Source organism: Carettochelys insculpta, chromosome 16 (genome assembly GCF_033958435.1).
Source record: "Carettochelys insculpta isolate YL-2023 chromosome 16, ASM3395843v1, whole genome shotgun sequence".
Classification (NCBI taxonomy): Eukaryota; Metazoa; Chordata; order Testudines; family Carettochelyidae; genus Carettochelys; species Carettochelys insculpta.
Window position 1 is genome coordinate 23,869,275 of NC_134152.1, and position 17,430 is coordinate 23,886,704.

At 38.8% G+C, this 17,430-nt stretch overlaps 1 protein-coding gene across 1 annotated transcript in view; it reads left to right on the top strand.

Moving 5' to 3' along the window:
- Nucleotides 1-10,211, top strand: part of LMTK2 (lemur tyrosine kinase 2) — a 68,982-nt gene extending 58,771 nt beyond the window's left edge. The window contains exons 11-14 of the mRNA XM_075010550.1: nucleotides 137-3,026; nucleotides 5,047-5,182; nucleotides 6,720-6,968; nucleotides 8,803-10,211. Coding sequence (XP_074866651.1) covers nucleotides 137-3,026; nucleotides 5,047-5,182; nucleotides 6,720-6,968; nucleotides 8,803-8,831 — 3,304 coding nt within the window. The 3' untranslated portion in view covers nucleotides 8,832-10,211. The remainder of the gene's footprint in view (nucleotides 1-136; nucleotides 3,027-5,046; nucleotides 5,183-6,719; nucleotides 6,969-8,802) is intronic.
- The last annotated feature ends 7,219 nt before the right edge of the window (nucleotides 10,212-17,430 follow it).

The following is a 17,430-nucleotide window of genomic DNA, read 5'->3' on the forward strand; positions in this document are numbered from 1 at the left end:
CAAAATATACCAATACTAAAAAAAAAATAAATCTGGAGTTTAACTGCTTGATGTAAAGTAGGTGAAGTGAATTAAAGGGGGATGCAGTTATTTTTATGTATGGTAGCTGTTAAAAATATCCTTTTCTTTATCACAGGTATGAAGTTCTACAGTTCTGCTGGCTACCTCCAGATAAGAGACCAACAGCAGAGGAAGTACACAAACTTTTAACGTATCTCCGCATGCAAAGCCAAAGGAATTCTGAGATAGATTTTGAACAGCAGTGGAATGCTCTCAAGCCAAATATGTCCAACAGAGAATCAAATAACTCTGCATTTCCTATCCTAGATCATTTCACAGGAGATCGACTTGGCCATGAAATGGAAGAAGTCCTCACTGTAACAGAAACAAGTCAGGGACTCAGCTTTGAGTATATCTGGGAGGAAGCTAAACATGATCATTTTGATGAATGTGGTCAGGTGAATCCTGATGAAGCGATGGCATACACAAATATTTTCTTTCCAGTTGAGGTCTTTGAAAGGTCACTTTCAGAGCCACAATCTGGAACACAGGAGGAAAATGGTCAGGAAGCATCACTTAATGTACCTGGGGTACTTCCTGTTTTTGATGCTCACAAACGTTCTCTTGGAAGTGATTACTATATCCAATTAGAAGAAAAAGGTGGGGACAGTAGTATGAATTTTGATAGTCAGGCAGCTGTACTAACAACAGAAGTTGATCATCAAGAAGATATACAGGAGAAGAATTCTCTCTTCATAGTTCCCAAGGATCTTAATACTGAAGAATCAAGCATAGATGGGGAGTTTTTCCACTGTAACAGAGATCCTAAAGATGAGGTTTTGCATGGTCCTGAAAGCCCTTTCCAGAATATATTCAGTGATATTGACAGAGCAGAGGAATCGATAAATAACAGAAATATATTTGACTTAACTGAACTAAATGATATTCATGTTGAATTTAAGCCAAAAGCTTTAAGTGTAGGGGTACCAAAAGCAGTCAGTTTTCCCGATAAGGAGAGTTCTTGCTGTATTTCTGAAAATGAGGCTGTTTCCTTGTATGAAGATGTGAAAGAGTCTGATTTTAGCCTGCTGTCTGTAGAAGAACTCTCTGATAATTTTGTGTTTCTTCAACAGAAGAATTTATTAAAGGGGATAGTGACTAACAAAGATTACCAGGATGATATCAGTCAAAAATCAGATTTTAAAAATTTATCCGAAACATCAAATCGAAACTCTCTGAACAATGAGCTAAAACTGGCTAAAAATACACCAGACTTTTTTTTATTGCATGATCATTTTAAAACAGGGAGCAAAGAAGATCACATTGTCCATGTACCTGCAGATGAAGGTGGGAGTATTCTGCTTCAGTCTCTTACAGAAATGCAGGTGCCTACTGCTTCACCTGTAACAGATGAGAAGTCTCAAGATAAACATCATAACCTCTCCATACTGAAAGGTGGTGGTGATTTTTTATTTGAAGGAGTGGATAAAAACTCATCCCCCAGTGTTAGTGATAGTCTTTGTCAAGGAAAGGAACGAGGCATTGAAGAAGTTCTCATTGAAATACAATCCAGTACTGGAAACTTGGGTGTCACACATGAAACTAAAGAGTCTGAGGGACAAAAAAAAAATGAAACACTTGTTACTTATGATGACATTTCTTGGGATAGAAACCTTGGAGTGGAGAAAGGAAATACTAATAAGGAATCTATGAACTATGATTTACAGAATAAATCTGTATTAGATGGGGTTTTACTGGCGAACAATGAAACTTCAAATAATCTGCAAAAATACAGTGATGCTCTTAAACAAGTGACTTCAAAATCTGACATGTCATCAAACTGTGCAAGTCAAGATCATCTGGTGGAAGACGTCTCATCATCTCTCTCACAGACTTTGGAACAATCCATAAAAACACCTGACTCTATGGATTCATTAGATGTGAATGATGTATTAGAGTCTTTAGTGGCTCAGAGTCCCCAGAAACTTTTGCCACCTGATAAACCTGCTGATAGTGGCTATGAGACTGAAAATCTGGAATCTCCAGAATGGTCTTCCCATCTTCCTGTTGACGTGTCTAACACAGAAACTGCATTATGTGTTGGTGGTGGTAGGAATGATGGTGATTTGTCAGTCAATCCAGTAATCGTTGTTTCTGCAGAAACAGCTTGCTCAGATTCAGTCAATAGCAATAGTAAATTTGAAATAAGCACAATGAATTTTGCTAATGGAAATCAGAGCTCTTACAGGGACTCTGCCTATTTTTCTGATAATGATTCTGAGCCAGACAAAAAAACAGAAGAGATTGCAAGTAAATCAGCGGACTCTCCAGTACTAACAGTAGATACTTGTAGCACTTCTTCCAGCATAGAAAAGAATAAAAGTGAAGATTATTATTGTTTTGACGATAAACAGTTGAAGCACAGGCAAATAAAGGATTACGAGGACCCCAGTAATTTAGACACACAATTAAAATTACATGACAAGTTGGGGACACAGCAGACAGATATAACAATGCAGGTGAGTCCTGAAAAATGGAGTAAAGAAACTCTGATATTTGCAATAAATTCAGAACAAAACAGGGATGAAATTAAACTACATGAGGAATTCTGCAGAAATGTCTCTTGTGTTGGCACTAATACTGATACTGAAAACTCCTTGTGCCACATTGAAGGACCTAAACTAAAAGAGCCTGATATAGAAGGAAAATACCTTGGTAAACTTGATGTTTCTGGAATGCTTGATTCATCAGAGGATGGAGATGATGCAGATGAAGAAGATGAAAACAGTGATGATTCTGAGGATGATATGAGAACTTTCCATATGCGTAGTCTTAGCTCTGATAGTGAAGATGAAACTGTGCATCAAGTGCCAGAGATTCTTTCTGATAAAGATGATGGAAAGCATCTGAGAAGCCTGCTGAAACTTCCAAAGTCTCTTAATCATGACAGGACCTCTGAGTATTGGAAAAGTGAGAAAAAGGCAGTAACGTTCTTTGATGATGTCACAGTCTATCTGTTTGATCAGGTATTTTGACCTCTTAATTATTTGGCACTGAATTCTTGAACTTAAATTTTGATCACGTCCTTTTAAAAAAAAATTTAAAACCCCCAATTGAAGATGGCTCACCTGCAAGCTTTGATTGTCAAGGTGTTAAGAATTAGATACTCATTTAATTAAAAACTAATGAACCTTTATGCACATTTGGCAAGGACCTTTTGAGTTTCTTTCCAAGGGTCAGCGCAGTGGATTGGGGCAAATTACTTATAAAGTGAATGTAGTTTGCTTTACATAGCCTGTGTCTACACTTGCCCCCTTCTTTGAAGGGGTAATCAGGTTGATGGGAGATTTCTAATGATGCATATATAGCACTTCATTAGTAATCTCCCATCAATCTGATTTACCATGCCCCATTCGAAGAAGGGAGCAATTATAGATGTAGCCATAGTGTCTGAGAGAGCTTGATCAACCACAGGGTGTGTTGGATGGAAGACTATGGTCTTTAACATTGTCATTTTGACACCTTTTACAAGCAGTTTATTAGTCAAGCCTCCTTTTAATGTACATTACAAATTTTTTTTATAGATCAGGATTGTTCTTTTACTGATGGTAGAAATATTTCCATTTTTATATTTAACTAGACGATTTGAATTGTAGTAAATTTCCAATTCAAGTATCATAAATATACAATTTCAGACTAGCTATTCACTACATTTCACCCACCAAGGGTGGTGATACATGTATCTGATGAAGCTAAACTAAATTATTACATTTGATCACAGAAGAATAGCTTAGTACCTGAACTCAGGTATTTTCTTCTTAATGTGATGCCTGTGATTCTTCAACTTCGTCCAGCACAAACACAATATAAATGTTTGACGACTTAATAAAATCCAAGGTTACATTTGCATGAGCTCATGGGAATAAGGGGACTTCGAAGTAGGTGGCGTCCTTTCAAAAAAGAGCCCTGTCTGGATGTGCTGTGCAGCGGCAAGGCGCGTCAATTTTGAAGCGCTGCGGCAGCCCGCATGCTAATGAAGCGCTGAATATGCATTTCAGCGCTTCATTAGTAAACTTCGAAATGGCCATTTGCGTGGCCATTTCGAAGTTTGGGGCACGTGTAGACACGGCCACAGGTTGCAGACCCGGTCTTAGAGCTATATCTCTACCAATAATTAGTTTTATTTCTCATTTTCACTAATTACATGTCAGTAACTTTTTTATGTACTATGCTTACCATGTCTCTGTCTCAAGTATTATTAAAGGATAGAACTGAAAGGCTGGGTCTACAATTACCCCCGGCTTCGAAGGGGGTATGTTAATCAGGGCGATGGGAGATTACTAATGAAGTACTGCAGTGAATACGCAGCACTTCGTTAGGCTTATTCTCCCCTGCGGCAATTTCGAAGCTTTAAACTTTGAAGTGCTGGCATGCGTGTAGCTGCAGGCACTTGGAAGTGCCTATGCTACGTCAAAGTCCTTTCGCTCCTCAAAAGTTTGAGTCTTCGAAGTTGCCACAGGGGAGAATTAGCATAAAGAAGTGCTGCGTATTCACCACAGCACTTCATTAGTAGTCTCTTGTCACCCTGATTAATGTGCCCCCTTTGAAGTTGGGAGAAAGTGTAGACAAGCCTGAATAGTGGTAGGAAGAACTGAAAGATGGATTTTGCAAATTAAATAGTTCCATTCAGGGAAGATGGTCAGGCTAAAACTCTTACACTTCAGTGCTGCACACTTGTGTGGACTCTCTCTAAATAGAGAACAATAGATGGGAAGGATAGATTAAAAATTCATGCTTTCTGCACACGTTGTAGTGTTCATTAGTGCAATTTTACTATGGATTACAGTGCGTAATATTTCAATTCAAATAGGCACACAAAATTGAAGTTTGCCCGCAATCTCAGTTGCAGAGAGGCTGTACAGTCTAATGGCTTTGGGAAATAACAGTTTTTGAACCGTGTGTGTGTGTGTGTGTGTGTGTGTGTGTGTGTTATATATCACATACATAATAAAGAAACTGAAGTTTTCTTTTTTTTGGTTGTCTTAGGAAACACCAACCAAAGAGCTGGGAAACCGTGCAGCAGACTCAAACAACCAAGGCTCTGCTAACACACCTGTCCTATCTTCAGGTCTCAGTTACTTGAACAAATTTACAAATTCAGAAAGTTCTACTGATGAAGAAGGTACTTTTGGTTAACAGTATATTTTAATCATGGTTTAGCTCTGGGTCCTATGGTAGTAATTTAAATGTTTTTATTGAATATAACATTCATAAATATGCCATATAACATTGCCTTCAGCATTTCAATTTTATAAGATACTCTTTATCAGGGCTCATACATTTTACTCTGACACACTTTAAAGCCTGGAAGACTTTACTGACTCTGCAGAGTTTTCCAGTTCCCAGTGACCTAAGCAACTGCTTAAAACCATGAATGTTAGCAAGAAAGTTTAAAAATCTGGATATCTTTTGCTTGAAAATTTGAAAACGTTCTTTGTGCTTCCTTAAAAATTAAAAGTTCGTCTTCACAATGTCTCCCTCCCCTGCTGAAATTGTTTGAAAAGAGTTCCTTTTGCCATACTAGAGAAGCTTCAGTGGCCTAATGAAGCAAGAGGGAGAATATAAAACTTTCTGGTTTTCTTAAGTAATATTTTCCCTACTTCATTTCACTGGGCTGTTGTTGCTTCTCTTGGCCTTGGAAACAAAATCTTTGACGACAGCATGGGTGTTCATAGCTTCTTAAGCTTCACTAGGAGAGAGGGACCCACAGTGGAGATATCAAAAAGACAAAATGTTTGAAACTTCTGAATATGTCCAAAAAAATTGCCATAGGGATCATAACATATTTAGAGTTGTAATAAACCAACTTATTCTCTAATAATCAGAATTCCTACCTTGCCTCCCCGTTCCACTTACTTTTTCCTCCATAATATTGTCATATATCTCAAAGCCATTAGTTAGCAATTTAATGCTCTGTAATGTTGAAAACTTGAGTTCCACTACCTGTTCTTTAAATAAGAAGCAATATCTTTCAATAGCAGTGCTCAGTAACATCCCCTAACATCAAACTGGAGTTGACATGGTAGAAAGCGAAAGGTGATGGTTAGGGTGACCATGCCTCTCTGTGCCAAATATGGGACAGGGAGATATGGGGGGAAGGGGCTGCTCCTCCAAGCCTTGGGGAGCTGGGAAGGAGGTGGCAGCTGCTGGCATTCCCTAGGAGCCCCGGGGAAGCAGCAGCTGCCCACGCTGCTCCTGCTTCCCTAAGGCTAGGGGTAGGGCGCAAATACAGGACAACGAGTTCCTTTTTTAAAAAAAAAAAAAAAAAAAATTTGGGATGCCTTTTTGACATCCCAAATATGGGACCATCCTGCCCAATGTGGGGTGGATATGGATGGTCACCCTAGTGATGGTCAGAATGATAGGATTTTACAGGGCCTTTTATACTGTGATATGTACATTCTACCACCAGAAGTTCTTAGCTTTCAGATTTCCTTAAGCATTCATTTGTTGTCCCAAAAGTTTCCTAAGATATTAAACTTTTAAATGAAATTGCATCTTCTGACTAGCATTTGTTTTTATGGAACTGGAATGTGATTTACCAACTAGTACTCTTCAAATCAAAATCTACAGTTTTTCATTGCTTACTTTTTAAACTAATTATTTTGTACTACCTTAAATTTATGTGTACCCTGATCAGTTCCGATTCTTTATTTTAGGTGGAGGATTTGAATGGGATGATGATTTCTCGTCTCCAGAACCCTCTTTTATAGCTAAGCCTGCAAACAACCTCATTAGTTCTAAGCCACCACTTCACACTTCTAAGTACTTTTCTCCACCTCCACCTTCCCGGAGTCTTGAACAAAACTGGTCACACTCATCACCTTATTCCAGGTTCTCTATTACTCCTGCAAACATTGCAAGTTTTTCTCTCACACATCTTACAGATTCAGATATTGAGCAAGGAGGTAAGTAGATTTAAATTTCCTTCAAGAAAATAGCATATATTATTATTTTTATAATATGTTGGCTTTTTAATAGCTTGTTTAAACAAGTGTTAATTAAAAGACAGTGTGTAGCTATAAATAATATCAGTAAATGTAGTATAAAACTTAGGGCTTGTCTACACTAAGCTCTCTGCATCGAAGGGAGCATGGTAATTAGGGTACCGGGAGTTTATTAATGAAGTGCTGCAGTACATATGCAGCACTTCATTAAGGAAATCCCCTCCCCCCCCCACGGCGACTTCAAAGTAGTGGTGCGTGAGCTGCGGCCAGATGCCAGCTGGCACTTTGAAGTTTAACACTTTGAAGTGCCCCAGGTACTTCGTAAGTCCCTTTACTCCTCAAAATTTTGTGAATTTATAAATTTTGAGGAGTAAAGGGACTTTGAAGTACCCTGGGCACTTTGAAGTACTGGTAGGTGAGCTGTGGCTAGATGCGAGCCGGCACTTTGAAGTTGCAGTGGGGGCAGGGGGGTGGGATTTGCTTAGTGAAGTGCTGTATATGTACTGCAGCACTTCATTAATGAACTCCCAACACCCTAATTACCATTCTCCCTTCGAAGGAGGGAGCTTATGTAGACAAGCCCTTAGTGTTACAGCCTGTACTCATTTGGATTTACCAATACAGTAACTAACTTTTCCACTGATAATAAGATCTTAAATAGCTTTCCTGTTTAAACAAGCCATTTAGTAATACCTTTCATATAGGGGCTGAAAACATTTTAGATCAAAATAATTGTGGTTTTGTTGCTTATTGTTTTCCAGAAAAACCTGTGCACGAACACTGCCAAAGTTCTGGGTTTGTTCCCCTGGGTTTATCATCCCCTCTTCAAAAACAAACAAACAAAAAAGCACCTTGCCCCCAAAAAACAAAAATAAACAAAAAACCCTACTAATTTCTACCTTGGTGGCCTCTATTTAGAGTTTTGAAACAAACCATGTTACCTGTAAAGAGCAAAATCTTAAGAGCCTTTGGAGTTTTTGAGAATTTTTATACAGTAGCTCTATGACCAGCCATAATTTTACTCTTTTTATTTCTCTAGTTAAGGAGCTTTAGAAGCTGTTAGACTATTGTAGTAGCCTAAATCTGTTTTATAATCTAACTCCTTGTTTTAAAAAAAAAAAAAAATGTCCTTGAGACCCTGTGAGGGGTTGCAACATGTTTGTAGAGCTTGAGCTGTTGTGAGTTCTTAAAAAAGGGTTAGCAATAGACTTGTACACAGTAATGTGTAGGTACTAATGAGATTTCTTTACTGAGCAGTTTCCTTTACAGCCCTTCCTGTATTAAAGTGCTCTGCTTTACATTTGAGTAACAAGTGCCTCAGAAAAAATGATAGAACAGGGACAGACTCCAAATAATTTTAAATTATCATTATAAATGCAATATTGTATCAAGAGATCACAAATTATTAGTACTCATTGAAGCCCCCACCTTTCAGTTTTTATAAAAAATGAATCAATGTTTTATTTGCATTCTGCTTAGTAATTTATCAAGGAGAAGTTGTTACAGAGAGAGTACAGCACTTTCTCATGTGATTTAAACAATGACCTTGAACTGCGTGATTTAAGCAGATGTCCCTGCTTAACCTGTATGTAGGTGACACATGTTCAGTGCTGGAGTAGATGAAAGTTAAAAAGGGAAACGTCAGCCAGTGCTTTAGAAAGTGAACCAGAATGTTACATTCTAGGGGAAGTCTAGCAAATAATTAAGGGGAAACTTATACAGAAAGTACCTAGTATATTTTTAAATAATAAAGAAAATGTACCTCACCTAAGTCTTCTGGCTTTTCCTCTCATAGGAAGCAGTGAAGATGGAGAGAGAGATTAGATGAGCTAGCTTCCCCACTGGAATTGCACACGTGGTACATATACCAACTCTGTCTAAAACTTTTGTGGATCTGCTAAAGTAAAATACAGGTAATGAAGAAATTCTAAGAATTAAAATAAACACTGAAAGCAATGATAAATCAGGACATTACTTTGAATGTGTATTTAACTTTGTAATGTATTGTTTTTAAATTAATGCAATTTGCTTTTCATTGAATGACGATTCTGCCACTCTTTTTTTCAACTACTTGAAGTATTCAGATAATTATTTGTAACAAATATGTAAAGTAGTTACACTACATTCTGGTTTATGTATGGGATTGTATCATTGTTTTTATACTTTTTCATGTAGTTTGTTATCTATTTAAACAATACCACTTGTAGAATTGTGTATAACTGTCCTGTGCAACAGGTGGCTGTGTTGTTGAAACTGTATGAATGATAGTTGATTCTTAGTGAGCCATATTTATTCTGAAGGGTATCACTTATTACATGTTACTTTGCTTACCGCAATTGCACTATGGATTTTTCTTCCCATATTTCCCCCAACATTGTAGAGATCTTTTAATTTTTTTCACAGAAATTAAGATAAATTGAATTAGCCCAGGTAACCAGTTCAGTTTGTACTGTTATAGTCTTTGCTATGCACTGCACTTGTAAAACATACATAATATCTGAGAGTTAAGTTAGAATTCCTGGAATTTTACATGCTATACTCTTTAAAGTGGTAGCTGACTACAAATTATGAGAGTGCCTGTCTTTTATAAGAAATTTGGGGAAGGATCTCTGAAATATCTTTGGGATACATTTAGGACTAAGTGAATATCTTATTTTTACTCCTGAAAGTGATCATAGTCCTATCAGTTATAGTACCACCTTCATATGTAGTCCTATTTGATGGCCTTTGTATGTTTTATTAAAACTGCCTACTTTTGGGAAGGAGGTATATTTTAGCCCTGAAAACTGGCATTAAAATTGGGTATCCTGTAGAAAAATGAATTCCAGTATAATGAATTCACCAGGCCTACCTGGCTGCTCACATGTTCATCCTGTGAATTCTAAGCCAAAATAATTTTCTTTTGGCTCTCTGGATTGGGCCTCTTTCCTCTTCAGAAGCCTGTAGATATTCCTGTCTCAGTTGTTGCAAAAACAGTTGAGTATCAGGATTAACAATTTGGGATTTAACCATGTTAATAATCCTGCCTCTGAAACAGTGTAAAACTGACATTCATACTTTAACTCAGAGAATTGTCCAAGCCTATAGTAAGACATTAGAGATGCTCCATGGTGCTGCTAGAAATGTGCACTGCCCCAAAGCTGTAAGATAGTAAAGTTTGCTCTTAAGATGGCCAAATAAAGTGAACATAGCTTTTTTTTTTTTCTCTCCATGATAAATCCAGCTAGTCTAATTTAATACTCTAAATAAGTTGTCTAACAGTTTCCTTTAACTGTCTCACTAAATACAGTTGGACAGTAATTCCTTTGCCTGTGATATGCATAGTGCAGCCACAGACATGTGGCCAACTTGGAATAAGCTGAAAAAATGTTGGCATTTAGAGCTTTGTCAATCCTTCTATCTGGCTGTACAGCATACTTCAGCTTAGTGGTATAAATACTTCTTTTAACTCTGCTTTTGTATAAGACAGATCTTTCTGCTGAATAGCCTGGGTACAGAAAAGCTAAGAATGTAACCATTTGCAGCATCAAGAAGTACATATTTTCAGGTGTTAAGATCTGATAGTATTTTATTATACACAATTCGGTTTAAAATAGGGCATTGGTTTTAAGTGACAAGAATACAGAAAAGTAGAAAAACCATTTTTAAAACACATTTATTTGGCCCTTACAGCTAGAATGGCTTTCATACCCCTTGAGAGAGAGTGTCTGTGTATGACTGAGGTACTGAACTGTCCTACTGGGGAGCTCAGGTCCAGACTGTGCCTGAGAGTCATAGGGAGAGTTGTACTTCAGTGTAAGCAGCATCATACAAATTTGCTGTTGTACACGCACAGCAAAATTTTTTCATTGTGGGTTTTTTTTAATTTCTTTAAAATGTAAGCCTCTTCTCAATTTATACTTGGTGTGTACTGTAATGGGCTTAAAGGAGCTATTAACTGGTATGCTCCTTATACATGTTAGAACATAATAGTTTTTGGCACACTAAGGGCTTGTCTACTAGTGGGAAACGCCAATGAGGTGCTGTGCTCAATATGCAGCACCTCATTAGGCTAATTCTTGCCACAGTAACTTCGAAGTTGCAAACTTTCAACATTTTTTTGGGAGTAAGGGCATTTTGAATTGCCTGCAGCTACATGGCATGCTGGGGCTTGGAAATTTGCAACTTCAAAGTTGCTGCAGTGAGAATTAGTGTAATGAGGTGCTGCATATTCATCGCAGCATCTTGTTGCTATTCCCTGCTCAGGCTGATTACCATGCCCCCTTTGAAGAAGTGGGGTAGTGTAGACAACAGCCTAAGTATTACAACTGATTAGTTCTGTAATACAGACTTTTTTAAAATTCCTTAAACACACACACTCCAGATTAAGGTGTTTCATCAATCCGTGTGTTTTTCTGTAACGCTTTTATGTTACCAGAAATGATAAAGCCGGGAAATTTGAAATTAAGAATGAAAGTCTGTATGGTCCAAAAAATGTGGAATTGGGTACCCAATGTGTGCTGAAACAAGGCATCCCTGGGTTAGAGGGAAGTTTCAGACTGAATTCTGAATCTCTTGATTTTGAGGATAGGTTTTGAGGTTAAATTAAAGGCAGTATCACTTGAGAGAGATGTTGAGTTTCAGCTTCACTTTTGTTCTTCTTGTAACTTTAGAAACTCAGATTATGGAACCAGGTGAAGCTGAGCAGTAGTTAACCTTGTATTCAACATACCAGGACTTTCTCAGTTGGCAAGACATTAGTCATTTATGACTCCCTTTCGCCTGAGTAAGAGGACTATGTCTTAAACCTTTACATATCAAGGAAAGTTTACTGCTGTGTCCAAATATACTGTTTGTTGATGAATTGCCAAACAGACGGTTTTTGTTCAAAATGGGATGGGGGGATGTTATACAAAGTAATGTGTTTGTTTAGCCATATTACAGAGAAAAATCCTATCTGTGAATTGCCAGACTTAATCTCAATTATATTAATTGTATTAATCCAGTTCCCTAGATTAACATTGTAATTATTTTTTGGAAATATGTTAAATTTTATTACAAATTACCAGTGGCAAACCATCTCCAAACAACAAATTAGGCAAGGAAAGTAAATTTGAAGAGTAGCTAAAATGTAATCAAGTTGAGGTGACATGACAAACAGGTATACATTAAATTCTGTAATTCCTTGCACTAGCTATCCAAGCAGTTTCAGTTTTAGAAATATTTACGTCCTTTTTTATTCCCCAAATGGTTTATTATGAGGGTTAATTCAATTTTAGTTTCATCTTGATTAGTTATTTAAATGTTAAAAGGCATTATCTTAATTTGGCTACTTAAATATTTTACAGAAAAGATGCCATTTACAGTCTAAAATGGAAGCTGATAAACTGATTTTAAAAATGTCTTGGTCATTAAATCTAACTAGATTGTGCAGTGAAAGGCCAGTAAAGGGAGAAGTCATTGTTTTAAATTTGAAACAGCTGTACCTTCTCAAGTCCCTCAGCAATACGGTGTACACACACTGCCATTTCAATGGAAATGGACAGAATAAGCATATTTTTCATATCCTTGGTGATGCACTAATGAAAGCCATTCAAGCCTCTTTCTTTTATCAGTATTTTAAGTAGTACATTTATATGTTGTATTGAATCTTCCTTCATGAGGGGCTGATAGGCAGGGAAATATTTGTGTTTTTTTTAACTATTAAGCACTACGCTAAAATTTCAGTAGTAAGTCAGGTGATAGTGACATGGCTATTTGTTGGATTTAGTGAAAGGTGGAATCAATGTGTATTAGCCTTATATACAAATAGCCTTAAAATAAGAATGGAGTGTACAAAATTACTTCAGCTTTAAGTCATACTAAAATATCCTTAAACATTGGTTCAAATCTTTGATATGAAAAAATCTAGAGAATACAAGAGAATATAAATATATTGAAAATAAGTATTTGTGATAGCAGCAGCTTGTTTTTTCAGAAACTTGAATATGACTTAAAATTATTAGTTTTGTTTATTAAATTGTTTGAACTTGCACAGTTGTAGGTGTAACTTAATGATAAATGGTACGGATGTGTATATACAATGTTGAATTCTATTTGTAAATGAGGAGCAATCATAGCTGAGGTTTTCCTATTGTAATTTAATACAGGTATGAGGTTTTTGGCAATACATCATAGTTAATGAAATTTCAGGTCAATTCGTCTTGCAATTGTGTACATTTTTAAATTGTAATATTTCTACTGTATATTGATTATCATGCATAGTGTGATTCAATAAATTGCTTGTAATTTAAAAACTATTTAATATTCAAAAATAAAATATGGTTATATATTTATAACCTTTGTGTCTGTGTTCATTTATTGGCCCAACTCATGTCTTGTACTTGTTGGGCTCCTTGTTTCAATGAAATCGGTGAAACTGCTGTGGGAGTGAAATGAATGTGGTCATAAGAGAGAAACTAGGTAGCATCTATTCAACACCCAGGTGCCTCCCTGACTGACACAGCATAACAAAGCCTATATTAGATGGCATATTTTGGCTTCCTGATCCTGTTTGCTAATATCAAAACAAAAAAGCAGTCAGGTAGCACTTTAAAGACTAACAAAGTAATTTATTAGGTGAGCTTTTGTTGGACAGACCCTCTTCAGACCATAGCCATACCAGAACAGACTCAGTATTTGTGGCTATGGTCTGAAGAACTGGGTCTGTCCCACGAAAGCTCACCTAATAAATTATTTTGTTGGTCTTTAAAGTGCTACTTGACTGCATTGTTGTTTTGATAGCACATAGACTAGCAGGGCTCCCTCTCTGTTACTGTTTGCTAATGTGTGTGACTATCATTGGAACGTTACATTGCATAATGCAGGGGTCGGCAACCTTTCTGAGGGGGAGTGCCAAAATTTGACCTTTTGTCCTCTATGTACAGTCTGAGGGCTGGTGGTACTTTTTTAAAGTCACTAATAGTCCTACTTAAACAGCTTCATTAATAAATGAAGATGCAGAGCTTTATTGTTTAGGTGGTAGTTGATAGCATTATCTGGACTTTTGTTAATCCACAGGCAGTGTGGCTTTGAGCAAGCTCCTAGCTGCATGCGGGAGGAGGGGCAGGGCTGAGCTGCCTCGCATGCCAGTGAAAATGGGCTTGTGTGCAGCTCTTGGCACCCATGCCGGGGGTCACTGACCCCTGGTGTAATGCATAACCTCTACAGAGAAGCACTATTTAAAGTACAGCATAGATTTAATTTGTCATAATACCTTTCAAGTGAGAATGTGTTAGTTTCTTGCATTCCTCATGGTGTTTTTTGCCATAATTACATGAGATTTAGTAGCAATTACACACACGTGCACGTCTTTATATAAAGAAAATAAAACCACTTCTGAGCTGTGTCTACACGTGCACGCTACTTCGAAGTAGCGGCACTAACTTCGAAATAGCGCCCGTCGCGGCTACACGCGTCGGGCGCTATTTCGAAGTTAACTTCGACGTTAGGCGGCGAGACATCGAAGTCGCTAACCTCATGAGGGGATCGGAATAGCGCCCTACTTCGACGTTCAACGTCGAAGTAGGGACCGTGTAGACTATCCGCGTCCCGCAACTTTGAAATAGCGGGGTCCACCATGGCGACCATCAGCTGAGGGGTTGAGAGACGCTCTCTCTCCAGCCCCTGCGGGGCTCTGTGGTCACCGTGGGCAGCAGCCCTTAGCCCAGGGCTTCTGGCTGCTGCTGCGGCAGCTGGGGATCCATGCTGCAGGCACAGGGTCTGCAACCAGTTGTCGGCTCTGTGTATTTTGTGTTGTTTAGTGCAACTGTGTCTGGGAGGGGCCCTTTAAGGGAGCGGCTTGCTGTTGAGTCCGCCCTGTGACCCTGTCTGCAGCTGTGCCTGGCACCCTTATTTCGATCTGTGCTACTTTGGCATGTAGACGTTCCCTCGCAGCGCCTATTTCGATGTGGTGCTGCGCAACGTCGAAGTTGAACATCGACGTTGCCAGCCCTGGAAGACGTGTAGACGTTACTCATCGAAATAGCCTATTTCGATGTAGGCTTCACGTGTAGACGTAGCCCTGGTGATATATGATCCCTTGGAAAATGAAGATGAAGGGGAAAAGAATTCAGGAGAACTGGCAGTATTTTAAAGTCTTACTGAAGGCATAGGAACAAATCATCCCGCTGCATAGTAAGAACTGCAAATGTGGTAGGCAACCAGCTTGGCATAACAGGGAAGTCCTTGGTCAGCTTAAACTCAAAAGGGATGTGTATAAGAAGTGGAAACATTGACAGTTGACTAAGAAGGGGTATAAGCATATGGCTGGAGAATGCTGGACACTAATCAGGACAGCAAAAGCACAATTGGAACTGCAGCTGGCAAGGGATGCAAAGGGTAACAAGAAGGGTTTCTATAGGCATAAGAGGCTTATCAGGGAAGGTGTGGGCCATTACTGGATGAGAGAGGTAACCTAGTGACAGCTGATGTAAGAAATGCTGCAGTATTCAATGCTGTTTTTTGGCTCAGTCTTCACGGACAAGGACAGCTCCCACACTACAGTGCTAGACAATGCAGCTTGGGAAGGTGGAGGGCAGCCCTTGGTGGAGAAGGAGCAGGTTAAGAGCTACTTTAAAAAAACTAGATGTACGCAAATCCCTGGGTCTGGATTTAATGCACCTAAAGGTACTGAGGGAATTGACAGATGCCATTGCAGAGCCTTTGGCCATTATCTTTGAAGGCTCTTGGAGATGGGGAGAGATCCCAGATGACTGGAAAAAGGTAAACAATAGTGCCCATCTTTAAAAAAGGAAAGGACGACAATCCAGGGAACTATAGACTGGTCAGCGTTACCTCAGTCCCTGGGAAAATAATGGAGGGGATCCTTAAGGAATCCATTTTGGAGCACTTGGCAGAGGGGAGAGTGATCAATGTGGATTCACCAAGGGCAAATTGTGCCTGACCACTCTTATTAGCTTCTATGTTGAGGTAACAGGATCTGTGGACATGGGTATGTCTACATTTTAAAAGTTACAGTGTACAGCCAGGTACAAAACTCTGCCTGACAAGTCCCACAAACCAAACCCAGAACTAAAAATTTTTAAAAATGATCTGACTAAATACCCACTTCCTCACCTGTCATTTCTTCTAAGATTCCTCTGTAGGTGTGGCTGGACAAACTAATGCAGGTCAGACCATTTTTTAAAATACATTAATGGCAGCCACATGTACCTCTCTGGGACAACTTGTTTGTGCAACTGTTCTTAGAGAGGAGGCATGTGGCTGGGGGGGGGTGTGCATTTTGGGGTCTATGATGAGGGGAACACAGCAAGGGGCTTGCGGGGCAGCTTTTATTGGCAAGTCCCCTTTGGTAGGCTTCTTTGGGGCCAGGGGAGAAATGGACCTAACTTGGTAACTTTCCAACATTGCTGCTATGTACCTCAATAGCGACTCTGTCCACTGCTGAAATATTATGCTCAGTACATCTCTTAGTGAGACTTGGCCACACATCGCTAACCTGGACTTTAGCAGGAACAAAGCTACCTTTTGTATTAAATTACTGTGAGATGAGAATGTCCTTTTACAAGGCGACCTTGAGCTGCTAAAGACTAATCCCCCCTGAAACACACAAGGGAAGCGTTACGCAAGCACTAACTTACAATTCAAGGTCAGCTGTCATGGAAAAGGCATTTTATAGGGGTTGACTCTACTTGTTTCTGGGGTGGTGGTTCAGATAGACAACTCAGTGTACTAGCCAGGAGGACAGGGTGAGGTTGTGTACAGGGGTCTCTAGTTTTCTTGCTAGGTTTTGATTTACAGACAGTTGAGTTGTGCTGGATCCTGGTCCCATTTCTTATTCCATCTTGACTGTTTACATAGGCCCTGAATGAGCAATGCCCCAAAGCATGTGCTTAAGAGCTTTGCTGAATGTCTAGGTACTGGAGGAAAGTGATAAACTTAATATTGGGTGACACATGCTAGGGAAGTCTAATGCATCTTGTGGGGTGGTGGGGAGGGTTTTAAGCACCTCAGTGAGCAATACATTACATTGCTCCAGGACTCTCCAATGTTCCATAGACTTTAAAATCCTTTGCAGTAAGATTGGATGAATGGGGAAGATAGCAGTTTAGCTGCCAAGACAGCATATCATTGGGTGGATTCAGTGCTTGGCCTCAATAATGGTGTATTGTCGTAAGTTATTACAGTATGTGGCAAACCATACTGCATAATCTAACAGTTAAGGCAATATCGGATAGCTAGTGGTACAGAGAGGCAGTATGAAAGGTAGGCCTTCCCTCAGTAAATACCCTGCTGCTGTCAGCTGGGACCTGGTTCTGACTCAACAAAATAGCTGTGGTATTTTATTTTTTCCAGGAGTGTTAAAAGTGCAAGCAGCTACCCCTCATTTTGAACTAGTAGTTAGTGACAGGAGTTTCTCTTGGACAAAAATCAAGAGGATTTC